Consider the following 13,181-nt stretch of genomic DNA (forward strand, 5'->3'; position numbering starts at 1 on the left):
CTTTGCAAAAATGTATTAGTTTACATCCGTTCCTATTTTCCTTCTCATTTGAAATATTTTGATAGTTTAGGTAATATAAAATGTATTGTGAGTTGAACTGTTGAACTGTGCATTATCCCCAATTTTTTTGTAAGTTTATTAGAAAGATCATACGTATAAAAAGAAACTTGTATTAAAAAAAAAAAAGCCTGCATTCAGGCAACTATTGAGTTTTGTAATTTCTCCAATAGTTCAAAAACATCTTTGATGTTTTTTATATCTTAAACTGAAACAATATCACTTTGGTGGCAGCCCAGACCATCATATGTGAGTTATAAATTTATAAATATGAAAATAATTTGAGATTTCAGAAAAGCAGTGCATTTATTTTATGTGGCAAAGTTATTACAATCCAAGTCTGTCATTGGCTGGAAAAGCTAACAAAGGCTGAAAAATGCATACGAATAAAAAGCCTTATCCATCTGGTGTTGTTTATGTTTTGCAACTGTATTGTATTGGTCATCAGTTAGTCCACATGATCTGCATATGACTGTTCTTGGGTTTTTGTTTTTCTTGATTTATAGATGACTTTGATGAGCTTGTGGTGAGTAACAATGATGTTGTGCTCAGAAATATTGCTGAAGATTTGCGGAATCGTTTACCCATCGAGGCAATGTTTACTTCGGAACATCAAGCTGTTCAGAAAGTAAGCTAATTGTTATGGTCTGCTTTTGCTGAACCACATCATTTATTCTGGTAGTATTTTTAGCAGTAGTTCATAATAGAGAATGAACATGGATTGAAGTACAGGAAATCTCAGTTCGGTTCTCAGGTCTGTTGCTCTATTTTTTCATGACTCCAAGAAAGTTGCTTCATAGTTTTAAATACTTTGATCGTATGTTATTTGGGATAGCTTTCATTATGTGTGGTATGGCACCTGTCACAGTGATTCTTCAATGCTAGCTCCATAATAGATTCTAACAGCCCCCTTAAAGACAGCAGGAACACAGGGCCAGTGTTTTGCTGTTGCCATAATGTGGGCAGCCCAGAGATGATATCCAGCTCTTTTCAGATTCTCATGGCTCAGAAAAAGGTGGGCTGTGAGTCCTCCTCCTGTGGGAGAAGAGTGTACCTTTCCTACTTGACCTGCCAGTATACAAGGAAAGTTAATGCATTTCCCAGAAAAGTGGTGTGTGGCTCTTCAGTGGGAAAAGTAGATTGGCCACATGCAGCAAGCCTGGAAAATGGAGGAAAGATGAGTAGGAGGATGAAGATTATGCCCCTTGAAATGATGAGAAGGCAAGCATCCCAACTGGTATACTTTTGATTGAAAGTGACACCCATGTTAATCAGGGGTGCTTCTAGATAGAGGCATAAGGCACAATGCTGAAAATAGTCATTTGAGGCTGAGAAGCAGAATTGACCTTTCTGCTAAATTTAAGTTACATTCTGCTCATTAAAAGAAGAGAAAAAGCTTTCTTTACCCTGTGTGTTCTCTATAGCCAAGCAAACGCTAAAGAGACAAAATTCACATAGGGCTCCCTACTCAGGTATCAAAACCAGCTTGCTCTTTTTTCTTGACTAGCACTTACTGGTGATTCTCTCAATGGAATTTGATGACCCAATTTACATGCAGGATTTCTGTTGTTTAAATTTTTTTTTTTTTTTTTTTTTGGTAATTGTTGCATAGGGAAAAACATGGATCTCAGGGATTTTGGGAAAGGTAGGATGGTGGAACAGTTAATGTGTGACAGTGTAAGTGAAGTTAAGAGACTTGGTTATGCCTTTCTAAGGTTTTGTTCGTCTTCTCAGATACACCAGCATCCACTGCCCATGATTCATGTTGATGCATTCCTTTATGATGATGATGTTGTTGATTCATTATGTGAGGAGGGGAAAATGAGTAGGAGCTACTGCACAGAGTGTGGCTCATACAAAACTGCATCTTTAGGTAAGTGTTCTTTCGGGAACAAGAGAAAAAATTGAGTTTAACTAAACTGGTTTGTGCAGTGACTCAGCTGGACATGACAACATCCAGCTGATGGGGGAGTTTGTCCAGACTGCTGCAATATACAGGCCAGAATTATTTCCCATAAAACCAATGGAAGGAGCCTCCTACACGTGGAAGTTGAATTAATTTGCAGTGTATGAGTGACAGTTGTTGCCCACAAAAACTGGGCCGGTAAGAGGCAGGCCATGTATCACTGGAGAGGAAGATGCAAGAGGAAGACAATACTGTAGAGTCCATGCAGTAGCCTGGGTCTCCTCTCACATGCTGAAAAGCAATAGAAAGCACCATCTGTCTTAAAGCTTCTGTGTGGTGTGGTACAGATCAGTGCTGTTGCCAGTAGAGCACAGCCATTGAAGGAATGGTTTATATGGAGAATGTTCCATTCATGGAAACTTTGGAGTTGAAATTAAAGCTATTAATATGTCTGCCCATAAAAAGTTTTGCACAAATTGTTTTTACTACGTTTCCTTTTTCAGTTAAAGAGTTCCAAGTTGCTTTGTTTTGCATTCTTTAACATATGTTACTGTGCAGAAAAAGGTAATTCAGTTTCATGAAGGATTTCAAAATTCTCCATGTAAGGCAAGGAATCCTCAGACTTGGGACAGGCTGCTTGGCTGATTACCTCTGATCTGAGAACCCTGCCCTAGTGCACTAGTACAGGCAAGAAACCACAAAAGTTTTCAGTGAAGATAATTCTTCAAGTTATTATTTCAGTGGTTAATTACACAGTAGTTAGTACTGCCCACCCAACACATTTGTTCTGTTCTTATTTCCCAGAGTTTATTTCGCATTCCTTTTCCCTCATGGAACTGAAGTTTCTTTATCAACATGTACTGCCTGACCTGACAGGAAAGGTAGTGGTTGACGTTGGCTCCAGGCTTGGTGCAGTGCTATTTGCGGTAACTTCCAGCACAGGAATTCATATTTTATTACTGTGACAAACATTTTCCCTCTTTTCTGACTGCCTACTCTTATTACTCAATATTGGATGGGTCATTCTGAGAGGCACCTCTGATCTGACTCTCTGAATAGTGTAAGGTGCTGTTTACTAGCAATTTCAGTTCTTCCTCTGTTCCTCACAAGAGAAAATACAAATGATCTTGCTTATGGAGAGGAAAAGTCTGTTGTCCAAAAGAATAGCATATTGCTGTCACACATGCTGCTCTTTGGCTTGTTCCTGATGTCTCTTTCATAGTAAGTTTGTCCTCTTATGTCTTGACCATGCCTATATATAGATTAGTTATGTTAAATTCCTTTATGAAGCTGATAAAATGTTAAAATATACAAAGGAAGACTTTGATATGAATTTGTCTCCAAAAACATATTGTCCTGCTCTGCATTTTAAAATGCACATAAAATACTTCATCGAGAAACTTGAGTGCAATTTTGATTGCTTTTGGCATGGCTGGTACAACATATGGCCAACAGCAATGCAAAACACACACTACTACTTTCTTAAAAAAGTCAGTGTGTGTTTAGGGCTCAATCTTGCAAACACTTGAGCATGTGATTTTACTCATTTGAATAGTCTAATTTTGGGATCACTCAAATGAGAAGAGTTACTCCCATTTGTAAATATTTGCAGCATCGGGTCCTTAAATGGTAACATTTTGGCTAGGCTGAATTTGTTTTGAAGTATTTAAATGCTTGTATTATTATAGTAGAAGATACTCTCAAAGCACTCTTTCAAAAAAGAGTTCTGCTTTGTAACATGGTCTTGCCTTGGAGGAGGGGTGACTTCACAGGTTGCTTTTCTACTCTCTGGTTGAATGGTTTCAACTCTCTGAGTTGAATGGTTTCAGAAAACCTTAATAATGAAGTTGTAATACATGTGGATCTCAGATATTCTGTATCTTCAGCATTGTTTGTCTCTGACATTGTTGGCAAAGTGTAATTATTGTGCTCAATGGAGATAGTGGCACTTAAAGCAGTATCTTTATTAGGGCACTGTACACTCAAGTATTTGTACTTTTTTTTCCTCTAACATTTCCAACAGCTTCCCAAAATCTTAGTCCAAAACGGAACTATTTTTTGGCTTAATATTAAGTCATAATTTAGCTTTTTTTTGCACATGTACCTGTATGAAGCACCTGAAAATGTCAGTAATACAGTAACTTAGAGGAGCTGACAAAGACTTGATATCAAAATATTCCACTATATTATTGGTATATTGTCCTCCATTTTCACTCATTTTGACTCTGTTATGTCTCATGTTTTTGTTCTTTTCTCTTGATATTTTCTTCTTCAATTCTCCCAAGAAACAAAAATGACATGTAGAGTCTTTTTCCTTCACACTATTTTCATAACTTGTTTTGTACACCTTTTTTCTTTCTTAGACTATTTGCCATCTGTTTTGCAGTTGAAGTGAACTTGGAGCTTTCCTTTTCTTGTTATTTTGATGTGTCATTTTGGATCTCTTAATAGAATTTTTGAGGCTTAAGAGGGAATTGTCAAATCAGGAGCTTAGCTCTGAAAAAAGTTCACATCCACTGAAAGACATTTCTCAACTCACTCTTTTAAAATGTTTCTTTAATCTTAACTCGTGTTTTATTCTTTTTAAATGAAAATTTTGGACTTGTTTTAAAAGCATCACAGTTACTAAATTTCCTTTTCCTAATGTAGGGTTATCTTTATAGCTCAGCTTCCCAGCTGTATGGAGTAGAAATGAATGCAGACTTTTGCCAGTTGCAAGAAATGATGATTACAAAGTATGAGTTCATTGACAGAATAAAGGTAACTAAATACATCTTTTAGTTTATGTATTTTTAAGCACTGTGTACAAGGTATCAGGTTTAAGTGAGTGGCTGGTAAATCAGCATTCTGAGAAGTTTCTGCCTTTGCTTGTTTTGATCCTAAACAAAGACTTTGCATTAGGAAAAAAAGACCTTATAGCACAGAGAAAGAGGGAAATTATCAAAATATTAATCACTTAGCCTTTTCCTGACTAGACTTACCCACTGGCTCACACAAAACAGATAAATCTTAGCGGGTTCACCCAGTGAAATCAATGACATCATTGCCACTCCTATGAAACTCAGTGTATAAAGATTTTCTGTCACAAACACAAAAGTAAATGTCAGTGATTCACTTTTGTTAGCAGAAAAATGTTTGTAGGATTTGCAAATTTGCATCTAAGGATACCTAAAAGACAGAATTATCCGTATTTCCTTTCACAGAATATCAGTGTATGTGTACCTTCCACAAACAAAATGGATTTCAAACAAAAGTGCTATCAGTATGGGAATAATTTCTCTAGTTTCATTATGGGAATAGCTACTGATATTTTAAAGAGGAAAAAAAATTCCTTTCTGGACCAGAGCCATTATTTTGTTGCCAGCAAAAGTTGGTATGTAGAATATACTGAGTAGAATACTGGCTTTAACCCTGTGTTGTATGCATGTGCTCTTGAATAGAGTCACACTATGTATGGTAATTACTTGGGTATTAAGGTAACCCAATTTTAACCTAGAAAGAAATAATAAACATATTTAACACAGGGTAAGCAGTATCACTGGGTTGCTCAATTCAGTCACAAATCCATAATCTTTGGGTTTTGCGTATGTTTTGTGTTTATAACACTTTACTGTGATGAAAGTACAGTTAGTAGCTCTCTCAAGTTAATTCAGTGGAGCTGGAGATCAATAAGTATGCTTTTCAGCACTGTATATTTTTTATTATAAGCTTTTATGTATTTTCTTCACACCTTGTAATTCTGCTGAAGTATTCATTTTGGAGCATAAAGATAAGATAATAGGTTTTCAAAGCAGTGCCGGAGGACTTAGCTATTTGAGTCTCATTAAATGCTAATTTAGTCATGTGACTCCTGTTATCTCACTGCTTTGAACATTTCAATCTTATATTTTTATTTCACCCCCAAATGAATTCTCTCTAGAGGTACATATGAGGTTGAAAAATTATGAGACTCCAGATGCTGGTCATAATTCATGACACAAGTTTGAAAAATGTTTTAGAGACTCTTCTTAAAGAGAGATTGTTTTTTTCAAGATACTCTGAATTTTTATTAGAATATATTCCTAAACGATAGCAAAGTGAAATGGTATCTTTAGTGGCTAAATCTCTGAGTGAACCTTGTGTTTCTTTGGTCAACACTTGGTTTGTTAAAGTACAGAGAAGGTTGATCAGCATCCTTTGCCATTTGAGGAAACATTTAGCTACTGGGAGGAAAGTAAACAGTTCAACAAATCTTAGGAAACTTGAGACCTCAATTCAGAAATTGTCTGTAGTCATGAAAGGCTTGGTGTGTGATGCATGAAAGGCATCACTGGATGACAGGGCAGTTTTAAAATCAGTTGCTGCCTCCTCTAGTGTGCTGGCACACAGCCAAGCAGATCATAGAGCTATTTCAGCTGAATCCAAACCCAGCAATTGGGATTTTGACTAGAGCAGTATCTGGGTCTGGCTCATTGTGCAGCCAGACATGCTTATGTGGTCCCAGATTCCCCAAGAGGAATGAGGATATGTTTGAGGAGAATGAGGAGCTTAGGTCACTTTGGTCAGTATGGTCACCTACTCTGTAAATGCAGAGTAATTTTAGGTCAAGTCTTAAGTATCATTCAAGTCAAGAAAGCATCAACTTATGTTCAAAGCTTCCAGTAGTTTAAGCATCTTTCTGAATTGTAGTTTAAATTATTAGGACTGCCATTAGTATTCTATCCTATGCATGGGATTATTCTTTCCCAGCTGTAGGACCCTGCATTTGCCTTTGCTGAATTTTAGAAGGTTCCTCTCTGCCCATCCCTCCATAGTATCAGCCACTCCTTCCAGCTTCCTGTCATCAGTGAACTTGCTGAAGAGGCATCACCCCTTCATCCAAGTCATTCATGGATAGGTCAAACAATACTGGACAACATTATGGCCTTGGCAACACCAGTAGTGACAGGCCTCCAACTAGACCCTGTGCCACTGTTTATGACCCTCTGGGATCTGCCATTCAGTCAGTTCTTAGTCCTCAGTCCTCACTCATCCAGCCCTCACCCCCTGAGTTTGCCTGTGAGGATGTTGTGAGAAACAGAGTTGAGAGCCTTGCTGAAGTCAAAATAGACAAAATCCACTGATCTCCCCTCATCCATCCAGGTAGTTGGTTCACCACAGAACTCAATCAGGTTGGTCAAATGTGACTTAACTTCAGTGAATCCATACTGACTACTACTAATTCCTTCAAAAGATACTCCAATTTACATTTCTCATCAGATTTAGGATGCATAATAATAGAATATCCTGAGTTGAAAAGGACCCACATGGATCATTGAGTCAGATTGATAAGATTTCTTTGTCTTTAAGAGGAAATCAAACACATCAGAGTGTTAATGAGCATCCATATTCTCCTGTCTCACTTGTTTTGAAAAATGACATGAAGTGCTAATATCCTTTTTATAGGTGAAGGTAGATGAAATCAAAACAGCTCCTCTTGTGCTGACTTGTTTAGTAGGATCCTCCAGTGCTACCGAGCATCCTGCCTTTACAACAATATTCCCAGTCCCAATATGCATTGTGAGAATTCAGCTGTCAAATCTGGGTTTGCAGTGTCTTTTCTAGCTATAATCCTTCAGTAACCCACTGACCCTGTGAGATGCCTTTTATTATCCTCAAAATAGCTTCAACTAGCTTAACTGCTTTCCTGAAATCACTGGACATTTGTGATAAAATACAGGGAAGTGAAATGCAACAGCCATCACATACATCATCTCCTCTTTTATGGCACACAGTTCTAAATCAAAATTCAGAAGTACTTTATTTTACTGAGCATAATGGATTGAGTATTTTAATTAGACGAGTTAAATCTGATTTTTTTTTTTAATTTTTGAAAGGTTATTATGGTTGTGAATGTCAGTTTTATCTACTGTGAAGCCAGTGGAATGCCTGTTTTTGTGACTGGTTCAAAAGGGTGGTAGCAGCTGCTGTATTAGGCTGACAGGCTTCATGACTTCTCAAAGGCTGTATTTGTCTCTTAATTTATGCCTTGGGAAATTTTTCTCCTTCAGGTGGTTCATGCAGACATCTGTACTCAGCCCTCACTTCTGCATCAGGCTGATGTTGTTGTAATGAATAATGTCTTTGAATATTTTCTTGACAGACAGGAACAGGCCAGGTAAGCTCTGTGTCCAAACAAGTTACCTATTTCTTTGGCAATATGTGTGTAACCTTGTGAATAATGGAAAACCTTAAGGTTGTGCTTTTTGAAGGCACATACATAATTTATATAAGGAAATTGTTTCATACTGCTGACTTCTAATTGTTATACTTAACTGCTAAGGTGTTCTGGAAGTTGTTTATTGTTAAACCCACCAAGCACTGTTGCTTTGTTTACCCAAACCTTGGCTTGAATCCTTGCACTGATATGTTAAAGCAGTATCTTGCTGCTAAAGAATCTGAAATTACTGTATCAGCATAGAGTTTAATCTTCAGAAGTAAGAGTCACTGACTCATTGATGTCAGAGGTTTAATATATACAGCCTACAAAGCATAGTTGTGAATGATATTTCTAATGGATATTCGTAAGGATGTGGTAGCAAACAAACATGTGGCTAAGGTTCTCTTTCAGGTACAAGGCTCTCACAGATGAGCTTTTGCTAATCCAGCAGTATCCATTTAAAGTGTAAATAACTTGATCATCCTAAGTTTAGAATGGGCAGTCAGAAAAAAGGAGTATCTGTGTCTCCACTTGGTCCCAGGCAAGTATGTAATTCTGTACCAGTTTCAGCTAAGGCTTGCCCTGCTGCCCTGGATACCAGGTGATAATACCAACCAGACAGGCACAGAATGATAGTGGATGTTTCAAAATGCCAGGAAATATATTTCCAGGCACAGGACTGAGAATTCATTTGATTGTGACATAACTTGAGAATAGTGGTTTAATGTTGTATTAGTAGCATGAAGACAAATGACATTTGAAGAACGCTGGAAATTAAAGTCTTTTTAGTCTGAATGCTGTGAGAAATGACCTTACTTGCAAAATAAAAAAAAAAAAAAAAAGGAATGCTGGGGGCCATATTTAAATACTCTGATTACTAATGTCTTAAGAGAAGTACTTTGTCACGACTGTACACGAAGTATGTAAAGAGCAGCTTGTTGTGAAGCTTAATAAAGGACTGCACTTCAGGACTGGATTTTCTTCAAACCGAAGAGGCCAAATGTCAATGTTTAATCCTTGTTCGAAGTGAAAGTCTTGACAATACCAAATGATACACATGTATGTATGAGAATTACAAAGTTACAAAATCTAACATTGTAAGACCACGTATTCCCTGTGTTTTTAATACAAAGCTTGGTTTTATTCCTGCAAATACATTTGCTTAGATATTGACTGATAAGCATGTATTGCAAGTCTTTAAGCTTAGTCTACCTCTGGCCAATAAAGTGCAAGTGTTAGATTCATTGTATATCAAATATGTGTGTTTTTTCTCAAAAAAAACTGGTCACCTATCTTTAAATATGTTTCAGAGCTTGGGAATTTATTGCTTGTAATGTAAGGAAAAGTGGGTCCTTATTAGTGACAGTTCCAAGTCTTGAGGAATCACTTTCAAAGCTCCAGGTAAGTTCCTTCAGCCTGTTTTAGCTGGCACTCCTGGTTATATTCTGTCAAAGTGGCATTTCTGTAGTTGAAGTTAGCTGCTTGCCAGTATTGCTGTAAGGAAGGATATATAATTTTGTGCAGAGATTAAAAGGTGGAAGACTCAGGTTTCTGTTTTGAGGTTGACCACCAGCACATCTTCCTGTACTTGGATTGTCCTCGTGTGAAAAGGAAAATCCCAGCCTGTATCAGTAGGCTGCATGAATCATTGTATTAACGTGTATTAATATGGCAGTATGAGCTTTTGGAAGTACAGATTAGTGAGAGATGTGGTCTCCCAGCTAGCCAAGGGACTACCATCAGGCATCCTGAATCAGTTACATGGCTTTAAATTGCAGTTGGAAGCAAACATCTTTCATGTCTCTATGAAGACAGTGCATCTTTCAAAGATGTTGAATGTCTGTGCTGCTCCTGATGGGCCACGCTCCACTCTCTGTCCGTTCTGCCATCAGTCATCAGCAGATCATGTGTGTGATACCTGGTCAAATTTTGTGGCCTAGCTTTAATTAAGAAACAAATCACTGATCAGACATGACAAGGTTATGTATAAAGTGACTTCCTCACAGCAGTAGTTAGTTTTAGAGAAATTGAATCACTTGTTGCCTGTATGCTGATGGGTGAAGTAGATCCTCAGCCCCAAGACCAGCAGTGGTGTCATTTGAACTTTTCTTGGAGCAGGCTGTAGTCACAGAGCAACTGAGAAGCTCTTTGTAGCCTTAATACAATACTCCCTGGGTGTAAAACAAGAAAATACCTGGGATTCTTCCATGATACTGTTAGCTGCTCCCTCAGCACATCTGTCAGAATGTCACCCTTTGAATTAGGATGCTTGAGGTTTACACAAATGCATAAAGAAAGGTGGTTGTAATATGCTAACAAAATATCTAGACTATTGACTGAGATAATTTTTAAAGTTATCTTTATTATCTCCTATTTGAGTTAAAATGGCTTTTCCAGAAATTAATTTATCATTGCCATATAATTTGGAATGAGTAATCTCTCATATTATGTCTTGCCTTCTTAATGTTGAAACTCCTTAACCTTGAAACTCCTGCTGTTTTGTAACATGGTGTTGACTTAAGGATCTGCTTTCATTGTTTCAGGCAGATGTACAGCTCAGTCAATGGGTTGAAGAGGTGCAGCTGAACTATGATGTGTATATGGAGAAGGATATTGACAGAGAAGCGCTTGAACAGATACATTTATACAAGATTCTCTAGTACCCAGAAAATTTTACTAGTATCCTTATGATTTATATTTTGGGCCTAAAATGAACTTGGATTGATTTGTGTGAATAAATCAGGTCAAAATTCATATTGTGGTTAATTTGAGTCATATATGTGGTTTTTAATGAAAAAGAGTATTTTGAAACAGATTTTCTTACTGAGGCATTTTGTCTCAACAGGATATTTTGACTTTTTACTAGGAGATATCCTCATGGTTTATTTTTTGTAGAAATGTTAAAAAGAGCATCTACATAGTAATGCTAAAAGAACATTTGGTCAGTAGCATTGTGCACTGCCAATGTTTGCTAAATATATCAAACCTAAGAATAGTGAATCCTTGTTGATGTGAATTATAAGACTGCATTTAGCGTAATGTTACATAAAAGCTGTAGTGCTGTTTCATTTTGGTATAAACCATTTATTCTTATCAGTAATAATATTTATTAACAGTATTATCTTTAGTGTTCCTCCTATGGAATTTTTAGGTTTTCTTTCCAGAGCCTGCTTGATAACCATATTATCTACTGGCATATGTTATGAAGGAGGCACATTCATCCATTTAGTTAGTTGTCCTTAAGGTGGGTATTAATATAAAATACTGAAGGACACCGAGGAGCCATGGAGAATTAATACAGCAAATCCAGGATGATGGAACTCTTTTCCTGCACTTCTTCTCTGGATGGTAGGAAGCGTAATAAGGGGTTAAGAAGCTGAAAATTCTGAACAGGTGTCATGGCTTAGCAGAGGCTTGGTGGTGGCGTAAAACAGTGAAAATTTGTAACAGAGCCTCCTCAGAGAGAAAAGATCCACATACGCCCACCACATTTATATTTAGCTTTTACGTTCTAAGGATGTAAAGCTTTTAGTTAGCTGAAGAATGTTTTGGGTTTTAGCAAACATTAACAATCCCAAGTGCAAAAATACTAACTTCAGGAGTTTTGGACTAAGGGTGTTGTGAATTTTGAAGCATTGTTAAAAAGTTTGCTGCACAAGTTATGTCTAGTGTAAATGGGAAAACATTAAATTGGATTTCAGTCTTCAAATGATGTACAGGTCAGTGATTTCGATAATACATGCTGTAAGCAAAAAGAATCAGTGGCCTTTAGGCACTCGCCAACTCCGTAAATAAATGGGACTGTAGAAAGAATAGTGAGTTTTAAGAAGTCTTACTTTCATGTCCTGTTCAGAGTGGAAGAGGATGTCTTACCTTGAGTGATACTGAACCACTGCTCAAATACTGTGTTGAATCTATTCTTCATGCATTTAAAAATGTAAAAAGATGGAAAGCTTTTCTTAAAACATTTGTTTTTTTGGTTACTTAGTTGTCAGTGAGACAAGTGCCCTTAGAAAAGAAGCCTAGGAGAGGCTAAACAACAGGGTGGAGGGGTAATGCAAGGCTAACAGATCTAATAAGGAGAGAATAAAAATGAAGAAAAGAAATGCATGCGCAGTTCAGAATGAGGAAATGAGCACTGTAGTAATCAGTACAGTGGAAGCTGCGACTGGAGTATATAAATAGGCTGCTATAAAACAAAAACTGAATGGGTCATAAAAAGCTGCTTCATAACCCTACTACCATGTGAGAAGAAAACACCATGTTGGAATGCTTTTTTACTTTTTCCAGAGTCCTGAAAGATCTCCCAAATCAATTGTCAGGACTTGGGGCTCGTGGTATTGGGTATGATCTGTGCCCTGCACCTTGTTTTGGTAATACGGGAACTACAACTTTCATTGCAGTTGTTTCCCCTCTTCATGCTGAGTCTTCAAATACTTTTTTTGGGTGTTGATCTCAGATTAAAAAAATTTCAATAGACTGGAGCAGATCACCAGCATATTTAATGACATCTGTATCCTCTGACTGAAAATAGCATGTGCGCATCTGGAGCTCATATGAAGCAGAGGGTGCAAAAGGGAAGCTCCCGGTCTTTTTTAGACATCAGGAGAAACTCAAGGTGAGCTCAAGCTGCTGAAATGTGTGTTTTCCTTTCCTGCCCTTGATGGGTCCTTGGTTAAAACCTTTACATTGACAGGTTCACTGAGAAGAGGTGGTGGTAATTGTTTGGTTTTATCAAACTCATATTAAGAGATATATCTCCTCTGTTCTTTTAGAAGCCTCTTCCTAACTTGTCTTCATAGGGCCAGACATCACAGGGCCATTCTTTAGCATGTTATGAGCTGCCTAAATCACCTGCTGAAGAGCTAGAAACAACTCATGTATCAAGAAGGTAGTAATTGTCTCTTTTCCAGCTGGCCCTTTTCAGTCCTGTTACACATTCCCACGCACAAGGGTAGCAGAGGTAAATTGTGATGTAGTTTGCAAAACCTCATGTGAAAGGGGGCAAATCAGTCCTCCCTGTGCAGGCTCAGAAGACCT

At 37.5% G+C, this 13,181-nt stretch overlaps 1 protein-coding gene across 1 annotated transcript in view; it reads left to right on the forward strand.

Annotated features, from left to right (window-relative positions):
* LOC128808986 (uncharacterized) overlaps window positions 1-10,895 on the forward strand; it is a 22,008-nt gene extending 11,113 nt beyond the window's left edge. The window contains exons 2-8 of the mRNA XM_053980679.1: window positions 564-685; window positions 1,792-1,930; window positions 2,768-2,889; window positions 4,613-4,723; window positions 7,993-8,099; window positions 9,452-9,542; window positions 10,685-10,895. Coding sequence (XP_053836654.1) covers window positions 564-685; window positions 1,792-1,930; window positions 2,768-2,889; window positions 4,613-4,723; window positions 7,993-8,099; window positions 9,452-9,542; window positions 10,685-10,801 — 809 coding nt within the window. The 3' untranslated portion in view covers window positions 10,802-10,895. The remainder of the gene's footprint in view (window positions 1-563; window positions 686-1,791; window positions 1,931-2,767; window positions 2,890-4,612; window positions 4,724-7,992; window positions 8,100-9,451; window positions 9,543-10,684) is intronic.
* Window positions 10,896-13,181: the final 2,286 nt, after the last annotated feature.

Source organism: Vidua macroura, chromosome 6 (genome assembly GCF_024509145.1).
Source record: "Vidua macroura isolate BioBank_ID:100142 chromosome 6, ASM2450914v1, whole genome shotgun sequence".
NCBI lineage: Eukaryota > Metazoa > Chordata > Aves > Passeriformes > Viduidae > Vidua > Vidua macroura.